General features: G+C 39.1%; 1 protein-coding gene across 2 annotated transcripts in view; it reads right to left on the reverse strand.

Moving 5' to 3' along the window:
* LOC126203420 (uncharacterized) overlaps positions 1–18,662 on the reverse strand; it is a 501,622-nt gene that overhangs the window by 352,596 nt on the left and 130,364 nt on the right. The window contains exon 1 of one of the 2 annotated variants that reach the window (XM_049937726.1): positions 12,779–12,872. The exons of the other annotated variant lie outside the window; for it this stretch is intronic. Coding sequence (XP_049793683.1) covers positions 12,779–12,863 — 85 coding nt within the window. The 5' untranslated portion in view covers positions 12,864–12,872. Of the gene's footprint in view, positions 1–12,778; positions 12,873–18,662 lie in introns of those variants that run through there. 2 annotated transcript variants of the gene reach the window in all.

The following is an 18,662-nucleotide window of genomic DNA, read 5'->3' on the forward strand; positions in this document are numbered from 1 at the left end:
CTCATACACTGGAACATGACAAACATCTATTCACTGCACCGTTGCTCAATGAGCCACAAGTAAGTGGTCCCAGTGCACTGCTGTTCATCACTAAATATAATTTGACTGCCAGTGTAACCAAATGTGTAAAATACAGGCACAGAAGGAGACAGTGGCGGCCATATAGCAACGGCAATCGAGAATGTTAAACACGGTGTCAAAGAACAGATTATAAAGAGGGGGATGAGCTATGTTGTGTGATAGCATACACCAATCCTCATATGACTGAGTATTACCAATCTCATTATGGTGACGTGCCACAACATGATGTGGCATGGACTCTGCTAATGTCTGAGGTGCTGTTGCAGAAAACTGACACCACGAATTCTGCAGGTGTCCATAAACCATAAGTGTACAAGAGGGTGGAGATCTCTTCTGAACAGCATGTTACAAGGCATCCAAGATATGCTAAATAATGTTGATGTCTGGGGACTTTGGTGACCAGCAGAAGTGTTTAAACTCAGAAGAGTGTTCCTGTAGTCACTCTGTAGCAATTCTGGAAGTGTGGGGTGTCGCATTGTCCTGCTGGAACTGCCCAAGTGCGTTGGAATTCACAATGGACATGAATGGCTACAGATGATCAAGCAGGATGCTTACGTATGTGTCACCTATCAAAATTTATACCTAGACCTATCAGGGATCGCATATAACTCCAACTGCACACGCCCCACACCATTACAGAGTCCCTTGCTGACATGCAGAATCCATGGATTTATGATGTTGTCTCAATTCCCATACACACCCATCCACTCGATACAATTTGAAACAAAACTCTTCCGAAGAGGCAACATGTTTCCAGTCATCAACAATGTCAGTGTTGACAGGGCCAGGAAAGGCAGAAAGCTTAGTGTCATGCAGTCATCAAGGATACACGAATGGGCCTTCGGCTCCAAAAGCCCATATCGATGATGTTTCATTGAATGGTTTGGACGCTGACATTTGTTGATGACCCAGTATTGAAATCTGCAGCAATCTGTGGAAGGGTTGCACTTCTGTCACGTTGTGCGATTCTCTTCAGTTGTCATTGGTCCCATTATTGAATGATCTTTTCCTGGCCACAGCGAAGTCGGAAATTTGTGTTTTACCTGATTCCTGATAGTCACAGTAAACTCGTGAAATGGTCTTAAGGGAAAATCCCCACTTTATCGCTACCACTCGTGAAAGGGTCTTAAGGAAAATCCCCACTTTATCGCTACCTTGGAGATGTTGTGTCCCTTCGCTCGTGCTCTGGCTATAGCACCACGTTCAAACTCACTTAAATCTTGATAACCTGCCATTATAGCAGCAGTAACTGATCTAACAACTGTGACAGACTCTGGTTGTCTTATAGAGGCGTTGCTGACCGCAGTGCCGTATTCTGCCTGTTTACATATCTCTGTATTTGAATAGGCATGCCTATAACAGTTTCTTTGGCACGTCAGTGTATATACATGGAGTGAAGTACTTGAGGTAACACCTGAAGATTCATCGATTTATTTAATTCGCTCAAGTGTCATCAGCCGATGTCGTCTAGAGAGCGCATTATGTCTAGAAAGTAAATAATGAATTATGTCAGACAGACTGAATCGGCAGAATCATTATGTCAAAGCTGTACTTGCAGGCTTTGTAACCTATCCGTGTGAGCATAGTCTACACATTCAGATGACTGGCAACAACGTATAAATTTGGACCATACTGTACAACTTTAAACGTATAAAAAAGAATCAGTAAATTAAAAACAAATAAACAAACACAGTCTGGACAGGTGTTGAAGGCCCAATGGTACCGACTGGCCAGCATGTCATCTTCAGGCCTTGGGAGTCAGTGGATGGGGATATGGAGGGGTATTTATTACACACGGTGTATGACTGCCTTTGCAGGAAAAAATGAATCATTGCATCCAAAATATCATATTACACATTAATAATATTTTCTTACGAAACTTACACTGTCCAATCCTGTTCTCTCAGTCAAATGTGAGTCAATTGACTATAAAGTTATGCACTCACTGTGATTGTGTACGTGTCAGTTCAATGCGGCACTGAACTTGACCCACTCAGATTTCTTAACATTTGGTGCATTCAGTGATCTAGATAAGGGATGGAAGACTACCAATTTGCAGAGGTATATGACAACTGTGAAGAATGTTACAGGTCCGCAAAATTTAGAAACTGTCTGAAATTTACATGCATCTGTCTCACGAAAGTATCTTTGTTAATATGTATTAATCAATGGAGTGTACAATAAACTTTGTATACAAGTTACATAAGTACCTCCTGACTCACACGATTATGACAATTTACATGAATTTTTAAAACAGGAAGTAAAAGGGATTGTGCTATGTGCACACAATCAACACACTTCAATCAGAAATAAGGACTACACAGACAACAGACTTTAGCCAGGAAAGTTCCATATGTCAATGTTGTACACAATGTTTGTTTATACAGTGTTTGTGTTTTACAAAACATTCTGTACATCTTGTTATATAGGCTATGCTTTGATGGGCTAAACTGAAAGTGATAAATATTCTCTCTCCCTACGCGGAATTCAAGAAGTACAAGTAGGGAATATGGACTATATGGCATATCAAAGTTTGTGTCAGTCCAGGAAGCATGCATGGATGGATAGTGGTTAGGCGACTACTTGGAAAAAATTGGAAATCTGCATCAGAATCCTGGACCAGCACAGATTTTGATGTATTAACAATAAAACATACTGTTGACAACATACATATTCACAATTTACAAATCCATTTCTTAAGGTTCAATATTATCACTACTAGGTTTCTCATGGAGTCAAACTTTACGGATAAGCTCTTCCAGTGGGTACACTACCTGTTACCACAATTCATGTCTAGCATAACATCATCATAATGAATTCATATCTCGATGACGGGTAATTCATATAATCTACGGATCCTCTCCTGCTGTATGCACAGGATCTACGATTGTTGAGGTGCCACATAAGCTGATATATTTTCCAAAGACAATCCAGACATTTGCTCATCTTGAGCTGAATACTGTAGACCAGGATAGGAATTTAGTTGGTTTTTGTGGAAAGAGACTCTTATACAACTACACTTTAAGGAGCAGCATGGGTATAAGGTATAAAACTTTTGCACAGAACCATCAAAACCCACTTTACAGTGGAAGCACAATGTTACAACATGTGAGAATTACAAGTTCCTTAAACTGACAGACCCAGTTCAATATGGGAGTAAATCACTTGTCAGGAATATATCTCCCACGAACATTTTGCTTCAATGACATACAATAATAATAACAATAATAACTACTCTGTCATAGCTGCTCCTAAGCCCAGTTGGGAAAGGAGGAGGGGGAGGCGGACGCGTAACACCTCTTTTAAAAAAACGTGGTTTACCTGCCCAGTGATAGTACCTCATGAAGGCCCCTTGCCAGAAAAAAAGGGTGAAGACATCAATGACACTGAAGATGGAAATGAAGATCGTCAATATGGCACAACTGGTGAAAGAGGCAACCCTACTTTTGGGGACAACATAAAGGCTACAAATTAAAATCAGCATCTGTACACCATGTAAGAGGCGGCTGAAAAGGGCTCTGGGACACTCAATCCCCCAAACAGGAATATCACGTAGCTTAAGCATGATGGAAATTTCTCCAAATGGAACTACCCCAGGAGGTAACCTTAAAAGGAAATACTCCATCGCAAAATGTTAGACAGCTGGGTCATCAGATTCTGGAGAGCTCTGAACAGCATGCAATGTAAAGGACTCGCAATGCTCTGGAACCCTAACTACATGTAAATTAAGAACAAAAAGGAAGTACTTCTTTGGCACCATAAACATAAATTCACTTTAGAAAATAGGGAAATTAAAAGAACTAATAAAAGTATTACACCAATACCAAATACATCTCTTGGCTCTTCAGTAAACTATACTCACTGATGAAGACATCAATGAATCAGAGGGATGTAGGATTATCAAAGGAAAGAAAAGCTGGAATCAGATGGGAAATGGCATCTAGGAACAGGGTTCATTGTAAACAGAACAATAGTAAATTCAGTCATGGATTTTTATTCCCGAAGTGAAAGGCACTCAAATCTTACTCTGTGATGTGCAAATAAAGATTACACCTTAATAAACTGTCATGTTCCAATAAATGTGGACAATAACGGAATCCAGAAAATTTTGAAAGCTTCTGGAAATCACTGGAACATGAACTATAAAAGATCCAATTGAATGTGCAGTTTCGAAAAGAAAGTTCTAGAAAACCACTGGAAACTATCCAGCACACAAAAGAACAAATAATAATAGGAAAGACTAATAGAACTACGCACAGACTTTAACCTCACATTAAAGTCCACAAATCTTAAGAAACTACCAAGGAAACAGGAAACTCTGAAATCACCTAATACAAAACCATGAGAATTTCAGATTGACCATGTAGCTATATATTTTAACAATCAAACAGAAATTATGAATTTAAAAGTTAGAAAGGGTGCAAATGTGGAAAGAGATCACTATCTAACCACAATAAAAATGAAATTTATTCCACAAACAAGGATTCTAAGACAGGGGCATAGGGTTCATAAAAGAGACACAACAAAGGACTGAAACATCAAAAACGATAACAGCAGTTAAAAGGAAGTTTGAAAGAAACCAGCTAGCACTAATTGAAGAAGACTTCCGAAAGAACAATACTAAGAACTTTAAACACACCAGCTACCTACCTATTACTTCAAGAATAAAAACAGAAAATTAGCCCTAAACAACAAAGAAAACTATGAAACATTAGCAAGCTATTTCAATAAGCTGTTAAATTGTAAGGAACCAAGAGGAAATTTTCCAGACCAAAATCCACGATATGCTTAAACAAACTCAGAACCATCCAGCATGTTTAAAATCCAGAATATCATGAAAGGTCTGAAGAATGACAAGGCCTAGGAGTAGATTCAGTAACTGCTGAAATGTGGAAAATTGGATGTGCAGGAACAGTCAAGAAGCTACAGGTAGTCTTTCAAAAAATCTGGGAAACTGAAGCATTGGAAAAATGCACGGAGTCTTTCAAAAAATCTGGGAAACTGAAGCATTGGAAAAATGCATAATTTACTCAATCCGCAAAAAAGGAGATAAAATTGACCCCAACAACTATAGAGGAATATCCCTCCTTCCAATGACTTACAAAAATCTTTCCAACTCATTACAAAATAGGCTGGAAAACCAACTGGATCTGCAATTTGTAAAGTACCATGGTGGTTTTAGAAAAGGACGAACCTGTGTGGAACAAATTTTAAATCCCAAACTCCTAACCTGGTGTAGAAGAACAAGATTTATAAGAATTTATATAACATTTGTAGGCTTCAAAAAGGCATATGATTCAATTAACAGGAAAACATTATTCAACGCCTTAAAAGAGTTTGGAACTGACAACACATCAGCGACAATCATAAAGGACATACTAACAAACGCAAAACGCTGTGTGTGTTTTTTTTTTTTTTTTTTTTTTTTTTTTTTTTTTTTTTTTTTTTTTTTAAAGGCGAAACCTCCAAGGCTTTTGAGATCGAAACTGGCATAAAGCAGGGAGCTGGACTGCCCCCACTGGTGAGCAATTGTGTGCCAGAAAAGGTAACCAGGGAATGGAGGAAGAAAACAGAAAAAGAAGGAATTAGAAGTATCACAATTGGGAGGAAAGGGGACAATCTGAGTTTTGACTGTCTGACTTTTGCAGACGATCTTGTCATTTTCTCTGAATCTGTAGTAGATGCATCAAGGCACTAAATCTGCTACAAGAGAGAGCTTCAAAAGCAGGCCTACATATATCTTTTGAAAAAACAGAGTACATGACAGATCTGAAGTAAGCACCAAAATATATGGAAACTGATTATGGCATTACAAAAAAGGGTACAAAATTTACATATCTAGGTGAAAAAATACAACCAAATGCTTTAGACAAAGAAGCTAAACTAGCAAGGGCAAGGAAAATACAGGTGGATTTTCAACTAACAAAAAACATGTATTTAAAAAAATCTATTTCTGTAAATGGACACCTTCAGCATTACAATACTGCAATTAAACCAGAGTGTCTTTCGTTGAATACAGCAAAACAATCAGGTGTAGTAGAAAAGAAGAAAAGGAAAATAATCAGGAAAATCTTTGGACCAAAATATAAGAATGGGAAATGTAAATCACAAAGTAATAAAGAAACTTATGAAAAAATAGAGTGAATATTAGACACAATGAGGAAGAGAATCACCTAAAAAGACTGGACAAAAAAAGGACAACAAAAATAAGTCTTAACTTCTTAGACAAAAATCCCAAAACATCAATGATGTGGATAAAACGAGTTAAAACAGGCCTAAGAGAAATGGAAGTTCAGAGAAAATGTAAAAGATTTCATGGGCTTCCAGGAGAAAACAAAGGGGAAAAAATGGATACAATATGGGCAGAAGAAAGAAGAGAACAACATAGGGAAGAAATGAAAAAGAAAGAAAGAAAGAAAGGAGAAAAGAAAGAATACATAAGTTATTTCACGTGGTCCTTAACAGACCAAACCAATATTAAAAATAATAATATTAATATTAATAATAATAATAATATTAATAATAATAATAATGATGATGATGATGATGATGACAATAATAGATTAGGATTCTCATTCAACATGGGATGCTTGAACAATTCCAAGCAATAGTGTCCCACAACTGGAAGAAAAATTTGTGAGGAAGGAAGAAGCACTTGTATCAACATCAAAAGTTACATGTAACACTTCCACTTTTCTATCTCAAAAAATAAGATAGAAACTTATTGGCATCAATATTGACTGTACAACAAAAGTTGGAATTACACTGACTATTAAAACATACATTTCCACTTTAACTTCAGGCTTTAGTGGATTTCAAAATGCACAAAGATTCACATGTGGATCAATATGTGATTTCCATCACTTTAGTAGTGTGTATCCGGCTCAAGATGCTTGTGGGATTCTTTGAGCGTATGAAATGTGTCATCATGAGCACTAAATAAGAACCAATTCTGGTATGAAGTGAAACAGCTTAATCACAAAGAGAATAAAACTGTGTTGCAGAAATTGGTGTGGGAAATTCCTCACATTTCATTAACAGAGGAGGAGCATTTGAAACTGTTTAAGGTACGGAACTCATGGTATTCCTGCCATTAATGTTCCCTTCATGGGAACTTTTTGAAAATCTAATTCTACTGACTACATCCAGACAGACTTGGGCTTCCCCCAACAGAAGGGCACGTTGACAAAGGATTCGAGTGTATTTAACAACAGTAAACTAACCAATGCTGAAGTCTACTTGAATTTTACCCACATGACAGTTTACATCTTGAGTGGGGCAAAAACATGTACAGCCTATTGTACAACGTGTAGCCTATTGTACAACGTGTATGGAAGGTTTTGCCCTTTTTACTATAAGACTGATAATGGATTTGGATGCATGCTCAGCCCACAGAAATTTAAAGAATTGGCATCCATTGTCATGATAAATTTCAACACAAAATGAAAGTGCGAAATTGGTGCCAACAGACATCAGTACAGAATATAACTCTTAAGAAAAATTCCCCAAGACAGTGCAGCATACACATTATTACTTCAAGACTCCACGATTACTTACTCACCACACACTGGAACTCTGCAGTGTGTTGTATAAATTGTCCAGCATTGAAGACCTTTCGCAATGACACCTCAACGTGCAAACATCATCACTGACACCCACAGCTTCTGTAATGTATTTGAGGATACCATTTTCACTGTATTCAGAAACGTTGGAAGTTTAACAGTGACTTACTCCACAAATGTGTCATCACCCAAACTTTTCAGAGAAGGTAAGTGTGCCAAGACTCTTAGGACTGTATTATAGTTGACATGCAGTTGCCATGCAAACCGTGGGGATGATCCTAGAGTGCCTTGAAAAGACATGGTGACATTGCTCCAAATCTTTGATGACAAACACACAATCATCTCCGTCAATGGCTATGAGAAGATCTGTCGATGCGTGAAATGTACAAGAATGCTTCTATATGGAATCCTCGTCTAGCAGATGTATGAGAGCGCAAAAAAAAGTTTTATGTGCACTTCAGGTACTGTACAATTTCATTTAAGTTGGATAAGATTTTTAAGAACTTCCCCCCCTCCCCCTCAGTCCATCGTCCTCCTCCACCACCAGGTTGTAACATGTCTGGAGGCAAGGATTTATTCACACTAAGTATGTAGTTTTGTCCACACATTGTGCCTATGTTGCTTCTCTACTATAGGAGATAATTGTTTACACGTCTTTTCAACAAAGATTTGGAACCAGCAATGATCCCTTCCAGACTTTTCCATGTGCTGATGTGTGTAGCTAAGTACACAAACTCCTGTGCAATTATTCATTGACTAAGTTAAGTTATCATCTGCAAACAATACTTTCTTCATTGTGTTCACTTCCTGTGTACATCCATACAGGTGACATTTCTGTCGCTCCCAGCCTTTTATACTAATGTAATGCTGCGTGGCCACATGAGTAAACATGCATACTACTGCATATATTATGCCAGCACCCACCTGCTGGCAGTGAGCAATCCACATGTTATCACAGTCGCATCAGCGGACATGGTGCACCACACCCTCCATTAGCCAAGTGCTGGCAATGTGTCACAGACCACACGATGTTATCATTCTCTCATCAGTGGAAGCAGCAACGACAGCCCTCCGACAGATGTATCTCTATCCCACTGTGACAACCACAGCTTTAAACAGACCGTGACCTGCAATCCGGCTGTAGATAGTGTAACCTGCACCGTTGCTTGTTGTTAGTGTCACGCACCATTGCTTGTTGTTAGTGTCACGAAGTAACGCTGCCTCATGAGGACTAATATATATGATAGATCTTTTCTTATTATTAGCTTATAAAAAGACGGGAAGTACGCTACTGGTCGGATTTGATCCTGCCAACACACAGAATCTTGATGTGGGTGCATCCAGTTTTCCTCCCCACTAACGAACAATACGGAGGTTACAAAAGTCACAGGATAGTGGTATGCACAATACAGATGGTGGTAGTATCAAGTACACATGGCATAAAAGGGCAATGCATTGGTGGAGCTGTCATTTGTACTCAAGTGGTTCCTGAGAATAGGTGTCCGACATGTTGTTGGTCACTTGACGAGAACTCTTAAGACTATGCACATGAAATGGTAGTCAGGGCTACACACTTGGGACATTCCATTTTGGAAATCGTTATGGAATTCAACATACTGAGATACACAGTCAAGAGTGTGCTGAGAATTCCAAATATGGCATTCTCTCTCATCACAGACAGCACGGTGGCTGACTGTGTTCACTTCACAACTGACAGCAGCGATGTTTGCTTAGAGTAGTCAGTGCTAACAGACAAGCTACCCTGCATGAAATAACTACTGAAATCAATGTGGGGTATACAAAGAATGTATCCATTACGACAGCACATCAAAATTTGGCATTAATGGGCTATGGCAGCAGAAGACCGATGTGAGTTCCTTTGTTAACAGCACACTGCCTGCAATGCCACTTCTGGAAATGTGACCCTATTGGTTGAACCATAGACATCTGAAAAAACTGTGGCATGGCGAGATGAGTCCCGATTTCAGATGGTACGGTGCAGACCCCACAAAGCCATGAACACAAGCTGTCGATAAGGCAATATGTAAGCTGTTGGTTACTCCATAATGGTGAGGCTGATGTTTCATGGAATGGACTGGGTCCTCTGGTCCAAGTGAACCCTTCATTTACTAAAAATCGTTGTGTTTTGGTACTTGAGGATCAGTTGCAGCCATTCATGGACTTGTTCCCAAACAATTATGAAATTTTTATGTATGACAATGCGCCATGTCTCTGGGCCACAATTATTCGTGACTGTTTTGAAAAACATTCTGGACAATTTGAGTGAATGAGTTGGCCACCTAAATTACCAGACATGAATCCCATCACATATTTATGGGGCATAACTGAGAGGTCAATTCGTGCACAGCATCCTGTGCCGGCAACACTTTTGCAATTATGGACGGCTGTGCCAGTAGTATGGCTCCATATTTTTGCATGGGACTTACAACATGTTGAGACCATGCCACATTGAGTTACTGCCCTACATTGGGCTAAAAGAGGTCGACAGGGTATTAGAAGGTATTCCATAACTTGTCACCTCAGTGTATACAGGACGCATCGCACAGCTTGTGTTAACTTCAGTGTTAGTCTAACTACTGACACCAGTTATTATGAAACACTGGTTCCACCAATTCAATGACAAAGTGAGCAAGTGCCCTCATTTGACTGATGATGAGTCTGCAGGTATGTATTGAAAAGTAATGTGGGTGTGCGGTCACAAATAGCTATGAAGTAATTATTTTTTTCAGGTGACAATCACCGATGGAAGCAGGTACTTCAGAGCTCTTTCTGTGAATTATCGACCATGATCAAGTCCAGTACACTGATTGTTCCCAAGATATATGCATTACACCAGTGATATATCACCTAAGTATCATGTCCCCCCCCCCTGTGTGAGGGTGGTTTGGATCATATCACAACATATCAGCAGGTCAATGCCGATGACACAGTCCCTCACATTGGTCATGGTGAGACAGTTAACTTCATGCTGATGCCACTCTTGGCCCAAACTTTATGGGAAATTACTCAAAGTCATTGACGAACTAATATATATATATAGAGGAATGGTGTGATATTGTGGGCACTGCAAACACTGAATGGTTACAAATATTTTTGTATTCAAAAAGGCCAGTTTTCTGAAATGCAGGAAAGAAAAGCCATCTATTCCACCTCGACATATATTCTCACGTTTTTGATCCATTAAATGGATGGTCGAGCTATAGCCTACTTCCAGAGGGTATACCTAAATAAAAGAGCTGCCTTAATGTCCACCATAAAGACATGGATTCTGCTTTGCTTGGTCACTTCTGGCTTGCAAAAGACATTATAAAACACGTGCTGACTGTTCAACTAGGAACCAAATGTTTAATGTTTGTGGGTGTTGAACCTTAGGAGATACCCATTTCCCTCTTAAACTTTAGGATGTACCTAAATCTGACAGGATGAATCCAGCTATACGAGAGTTCATACTCACGGCAGGTGTAAAGAAGGAAGGAAAAAGAATAGTAATAAGAAAGCAAGCTATAATGCGAGCATGATGCACAGGATAATAAAATTAAGTACCAATTTGTCAGACCATTCTACATTTTCGAAGTAACCACTCAGCATCCCAAACCCGTAAATTTGTTGCTTCTCTACCGGGGGGCATACAACACTATGTCTGTATCAAAAACATAGCCTGCCTCCCAATTGTCGAAACATTGTGGTGCATGGAATTTGTCCTGGATGTCTCAACATGTTTACTTTGAGTGAGCATTTAGTAAAGCATTTGGTACACTGCTAAATGTCAGGAACCAAGATGTGTGGAAATGCCTACTGAGGCAAACGTTCTAAGAGTTGAAGAACTCCCACCATGATGAGTTTTACCTCTTTGTAGTATATGCTGAATTTGAGGCCTATATTTGTGTGGTGCATTGTAAGGGTGACCCCACAGCTTCTCGTATGCCTTCAGAGAACACGTACAATATGCAGCAGCGTATCGAGCTGTGCGCTCGTATAGCTCAAATCTCAACCAGTGGGGATAAATCCTGCAAGATGGTTGCTCTCTGAGATTTCACAAATTGCAAATTATGTTGTGGATTAGCAAGCAGACATTCCTACCACCAAATTGTAGGAGAATGCCAAATTAAACAAGGAAACATTTAACTGTCACATTTGTGGTCTGTCGTTAAACACCTTCCGTAGCAAAGCACATAATGCGTGTAACTTTAAAGATTGGCTACCATGACACGTACCCGTTTTCTTCCACAATTTGAGCGAGTATAATGCTCACTTTCTTGTTAAGTAGTTAGCAGATCTCAGCTTGAGATCATTCCCCCTGTCACCGATGGTCGATGGTTCACTACAGTTGCCTCAGCACAGGTTTTGGCTAGCGCCATTTTGCCACGGACAGCATACTTTAACCACGATGGCATGTGACCAGTTTCCAAACTTAGCCATTTCAGAAATGCTTCCCCACCCTGGGTCCGAAAGCCAACGATCATGTCCTTTTCGACATCAGATAAATGTTCCATTTCTGCATTACAGCAACAACCGCACTGTTCTCCAAATCCACTGATTACTAAATATCCATTACAATGACTGCGCTGTTTTCCATGCCCCTGACATGCTGTATATAACCTGCACTGCTAGTGCTGACACCTAGCATCTGTGAGTGATTATTGCACTCAACAGTGATCTTGTTTATGTGACTAGGCCATGTATTAATTATTATTATATGTTTATGTGCATCGTCAATCACAACAGCTAAAATATCAGTCTTTTTTTTGCAATATTTCACAAATAATATGTTTTCTGTTTACCTAAAATTCAGCTTGTATCATGTCAATGTTATAGGGACAGTAATACATTGAGGCATTCCATCCGTAAATTCAACTATTCTTAAATTCAACTATTATAGATTTAATACTTATGGAGAGGATTGGAGGGGATTTTGGTACTGCATGAATTTATACATTATTCTGACTCACTAATTCACATACTATTCACACAGATAGTTTACAATCATTGAAAAGGCAAAGACATGCAGCTACCAGCGACAATCTGGATGCTGCAATATGTAATGCACTTTCTAGGCCACATTAGTTATTAAAATTCAAACCCTTTAAATAAACGGACACGTTTCCAAATATTACCTGAAATACAGAAGCTGCATAAACATCCATGATGATTCCTTACAGCTGAAGACAAAGAAGTCAATATGAGTACAGAATGGATCATATTCGCTCGTCATCTGAGCAACGATGTACTCCATCATGCCAAATAGCCAGGCCCACTGAAACGATGTACACTGCACTGTAACACGTTTTACCTTCTCGATTTCTATTACTACATGACAGTCACTATTTGCTTCTATGTTTATAATTGTAAGTTTTGGACCACTGGCAGTCAAATTATATGTAGTGGCAAACAGGAGTACACTGGAACCATTATATGTATCTTCTAGTCCCATATAACAGGTAAGTCGATTGAGGGACACTGTGGCGGTGCCGCAGATGCTGGAAGCTTGTTTGGCTGATATGATAGATCAGAAAACCCAACTGGGTGCTGCTGCAGTCTGACAAGTGATTGTGCAAAGAACATGTCCTGCTCCAACTTAGCAGCCACTGCTGCATCAAAGCACTGTCGTGCTGTTTCAAAAAAGAAAAATCGCAAATATTCACAAAATTACACATATACGTATTGAGAGGAGTGAATTAATACTTACATTCCAATGTGACAGTCTTCTCGTTCTTTTCATTCGGCCCGGAGAGGATGGCTTAACTCTGATGATGCTGAATCTTCAACTACAGTGGGCAGAACAGAAGTAACAAGATATACACAACTGGCCTAGAGAGAGAAGAGGAGGATAAATCTGTCTGTCCTCGTTTCCCCAGCCAAGACGAAGAAATTCCCGTCATTTTTTAGAGATTCATGAAAACTGCACCCAGTGAAATTTGCGCCCAACCAGAAAACTGCACCCAACACTTCGTCCCTTTGTATCACGACTTACCTGCACCCGGACCGCCATAATTGCTATACACTACCTGCTACCCAGCCATGGCCGAACTATGCCCCAATAGACCACCTCTACCACAGTAGCCGACAGTCTAAACAAACAGTCTCAGTACCGCTCTAGCTGTAGTGGAGTTGACATTGTGCAACTTTTGTATTTTTGTCACAACAGTTCCGATATGGAAGTTTCAATGACCATTCGTGGTAAGCCATGTTGTCACTATGAAGGTTATTCTTACATAGGGAAGAGAATGAAAGAAGATGGGACTGTGACGTGGCGCTGTTTGAGACAGAAAGCAAACCATTGTCGAGGAATGCTTAAAATCAAGGATTCGACAGTGATTTTTCCACTCTAGCATCAATGTGGAGCTCCAGATGACGCTCGGTACGAAGCAGGGAAGACCTTGAATCAGGTAAAGAAAATAGGGCATGAGAGGGAGAGATATGTATTTCCAAAATATATTCAGAGGAGCTGGGCTGCCTGCATAACCGACAGTCTGATTTTGTCACTGAAATGCCAGAGCAGCTAGCAACAAAGAGAACTTTGTACTACCAGTAGGCAAAATCACTAGGACAGGAGAGATCTGCACGCAAGAGAAGAAAGTGACCTCAAAGCAGAGTTACTAGCTATGAACGATGGTAGCAGTTTTCTGTTAGGCAATGATTAATTAGGGGAAAGGATAATAGTTTTTAGTGGAAGAGCAGGGAGAGAGGTTCTAAGAAGTAAATAAGGCTTTTTTATGGATGGTACGTTCAAGTGCTGTGGCAAACAATTTTCGCAATATACACCATTCAAGCAGACTTTGGGAGTACAAATAAAGAGACCAATACCCATCCAGTTACCTTTCCATCATTGCCAAACAATTTTGTGTGTAGGAGTTTTTTCATATAATGTTAACTACTTCGCAAACAGAAAACTAACAAGTAAAACAGATTTAAAACACACTGTTTAACTGATTATTAAGGAAGCACAACAAGTAACAGAAGATCTACTTAGTAACAGGTGACTAGCACGTAGCTTAGTATATTTTCTTTCTTTCTGGACTGCAAATTTTGAAACTGGGTCATTAATGTCGGTATCTTCAGCTTGCGCATTTTTTATTGACTAACAGCTAAATTAGAGAGTCATGCTTGACTCATTGTGGAACCAAGGTAATTTTTAATTTCACTTTCGAAAAAAGAGTTATCTTATGAAATTTGTGAAAGGATACCCGTCTTCAGAAATCTCATGGTAACTGTCGAGTGATTTTTGTATAATAGTTGGAAGCTTCGTTTCTGAAGTTTTAATCAAATGAGTAGGATCTGACATATGTACCATGGTTCTGCGACGTGTGGAAAGCTATCGATGCACTCTAAACATTGACCATCTCAGTTAACAGCATTCTGTCGAAAATTCGACGTCGGTAACATCTAGATTGAGTCCCTCAACCTTTTCCTGGCGCAAATTTCAGTACACCTTATTAAACTACAAAATCGATCTAGGCATGTGGGGGAGGGCGTAAGGCGTTACGATGGCGTGTATCATTATGGGTGACCTGATTTTCCCACCATTTTTAAGTCATACAATTGGCCTACAGGAGGGTTGTGATCTTCACATACGCCAGAGGCATCAGGTAGCATGGTGAGCTTAACCTCGATCTCGTGGATTCACTGCTCTATTATTCGCCAACTAATTCTGTATCATTCCTCTTTGCAATATTGCAAGAATTAACTTCGAGCTCTACTCCTTTATTTGCAACAAAAAAGTTGAAGAGTTCAACATTTCTGCTTTTGCTTCTCTCCTCTCAGTTACAGTTCTTGTACCATCCACAAATGTCTGGACATTAACTTTGGTCCCGCTGACTTCCTTTCCATATGAACAGTAGTTAGGTTTTGTGGAGATCTATCGGTTAGATAGCTCAACGGTGGTAATAATAGGCTTTAAAGCATTGCCCTTCTCTACGGTAAATGGGTTACGTTTGAAATCTCTCTCTACACACTATTTTACACCTGTTGCGCAATGGTCGCTGTTTCTCTGGGCAGACTGTGTGTCATGGAGGGTCTATCCCATGATGTGCTGTTTACTAGATACATATTTGCCCAGTGATATGTAATTTTTTTCTCAATTCCTGTACTTGCTCATGCCGATCCAAAGGTTTCGAGTTCTCCTTCCGATATGACACTACTGCTTCTTTAATCATTTTACTAAACATGTCATTCTTTCTTATTGTTTTATTTGACCTTTGAAATTTGGTAATCATTGTTGCTGGGACTGCCCGATGCTTGTTTCAACGCGCACATCCCGTAAGAGATCGTTTTTATTTGTGGCAACTACATCTAACATTTCCCTCGTGAATGGGCTTCCGAGCTATCCATTGTTGGTAGATGCAGTGAAAGCATCTAGTATCGTTTCACAACGTATTTTGTCACGCTCATCATTTACAAAACTGTAATTATTCCTATAGTTTGTTGGAGAATCCATCACGTTCTCCTCCAATAATGAAAGTATAACGGGCGACACACGTAATAAAGACCTGATGTTATTTTTAACTTTTCGGTTACATCTGGGCAATCAATCGGTTGGTCGATAAGTGATACGATAATAAATTAATGACCTTTCACAATATGTCTTATCCAAATGATCTCGCATGCAGCTACAACTATTTCTGTGGAATTGAGTTTGTCTACTGCGACGAATACAGCATCATTTCCCATTAGCCTATCCTTTTGTTATCCCCTTTGGTTCATTTCAAAATCCTTAAACGTAAAGCAGAATAATAGCAACGGCAAACCGAGTTATTTCTCTCATCTGCAATGAGGAAAAAATAGCACGGTGAACCACTGGACGCAGACGAGGAAAGAAAGACCTATTAGCAAGTTAATAATGGGAACGATAGATAGGACCGGGCGGGGGGGGGGGGGAATGGGGGGGGGGGGGGTGGCGGTGATATGACTACAGTACCACGGCAAAGAAGGTGCACATCAGCTTCATTAGCATACACTTAGTAATGGAGTCTATTCGTTACAGAGCAGGTGTCAGATGCTAGGCCATAAATCACAATGCGTCCATGCGTCCAATGAGTTTAATAATTTATCGTCACACATACCACCATATCATGTAATGTAATCTTGTTTGGGGCAAGCCTGCTGATCCGTTCATCACTAATGACGTTTCGTAAGCATGGATCGCCCCAAATACACATTCGCCAAATAGCCGCTATTGAGATCGGCGTAAAACTAAGGGAACAAAATACTATAAATCCATTTGCATAATGGGTTAATCAAGAAGTTTCAATCAAGATTTTCATGAATGTTATGAACCTTTTATTCATTCAACTGCAACATAAGAAATGCTAAACGGTACCTACGGGTCGTTCAGTGTCCGGTGGCCTATGAAATATCACTCGACCCTTTACAATTTTGATGAAATTTTACAGGATGAAAGCTATAGCCAATAGCGGCAACCTTGTAAAGGCCAATTTATCTACATCGCGACAGATTCAAATAGATCACCTAGTTTAGTTTACTCTTTCTCCAAGTGGGACTCTCAGGCTGAAACTTCTGCTCAACTTTGAAAACCTAAAAACTAGCTCATAAATCTTATCATTTCAAATTTGGGTAATGTTCTGGAAGTTTGTAACAGAACGACTTTCTGATATTGATTTTTTTCTCATTTGCAGCCAGTCAGAATGTCATAAGACTGACCAGGCAGCATCTTGATTACTCAAGTAATTACTTTATTATCCATGAGTACAATCTATTAAAACCAAATTATACATCAATTTTGTCTGATTTTGAAAAGGATGTGTGTTAAAGGTCCTCTCAGATTTTGTTTTTCTTTGAACTATTGATAAGAACACTCTTTGTTTGATCAGGGAAATGTTCTTTAATTTTTGAGACAAACTAATAATGAAGTTCAGAAGCATGCTCTGACTTATTGCAAGCATAGAAATTGTAGACTATTTGAATGTGTACATTTGAGCTCATTTAAGGCCATACATTATTGCGTATGAAATGTAACCATTATATCTAAATTGTATTTAAAGTTGAGACCGGAATGATATCGCTTTTCATTCTTGAGATATTGGTTGTTATATCCGCGGACGAGTCGCTCGCGTCGCGTCCGAACCTTTTCTGCGCTTCGGGTATCAAGTGGTCGTAAAAATCGTCGTTATCTCACAAATGGTTCAAGACATCGAAACGACGATTTTTTGAAATGACAGCATGCAGAAAGGACTATTTTATCATATGATTAATACTCGATACGTTTTTGTAAACGCGTGAGCAGAGCAAAAACAAGACTTCCTAACTTACACCATGAGGTTTTGTCCGAATTTTCATAGGCAAACAAAGGGAGAGAAACAGGTAAACCGGGTGTCAAAGTGACCAGCATGAGGCCTGGTTTGGCATAAAAATATTTAACTGCTTGAACGTAATCAGGATAATGAACGAAAACTTAATTAATAAGCTGAGGAAAAATTGAAATATTTCACGAAAAGCTGCTTTAAATGAAGTGTCAAAAATGTCATCTGTTCAAGACCTAGGTATTTTGCACATAAAAAGATACACTGGTGCGGTATTTAAATGTCAAAAAGGCTTCCTTCGAATCAAGTACGCCACGAAGGCAAACGAGGAGTCAGTAAGATCATGCTTTCTGAATGAAACTTGAAATTAAAATATGGAAGAAATCACTCAAATATTTTATGAAATTATTTGTGTAAATGAAATGAGTAGATCAGAGAAACGTTCTACGTGCCTTCGAATGATGATCGAAATCATGGACATAAAATGAGGTGGACCAAACGTTTCCCAATATTTTTTTATTTCATACTTATAGACAAACAGTTACACAAAACATTTGACTTTCTTTTCCAAAATTTTGTAAGCTTTACTTTTACAGACTATTTTAAGTAAAAGAAACGCTTGACCTTAACAATGACTGCTGATGAATTACGTTCGCAACATGAAATATCTGGAAAACTTCATGGTTAATTGTTATTTATTAGGTATTAAATGTGTGTGATATACTACGATAGGTGTGAAGAT

This window comes from Schistocerca nitens, chromosome 9, assembly GCF_023898315.1.
Source record: "Schistocerca nitens isolate TAMUIC-IGC-003100 chromosome 9, iqSchNite1.1, whole genome shotgun sequence".
Lineage (NCBI taxonomy): Eukaryota > Metazoa > Arthropoda > Insecta > Orthoptera > Acrididae > Schistocerca > Schistocerca nitens.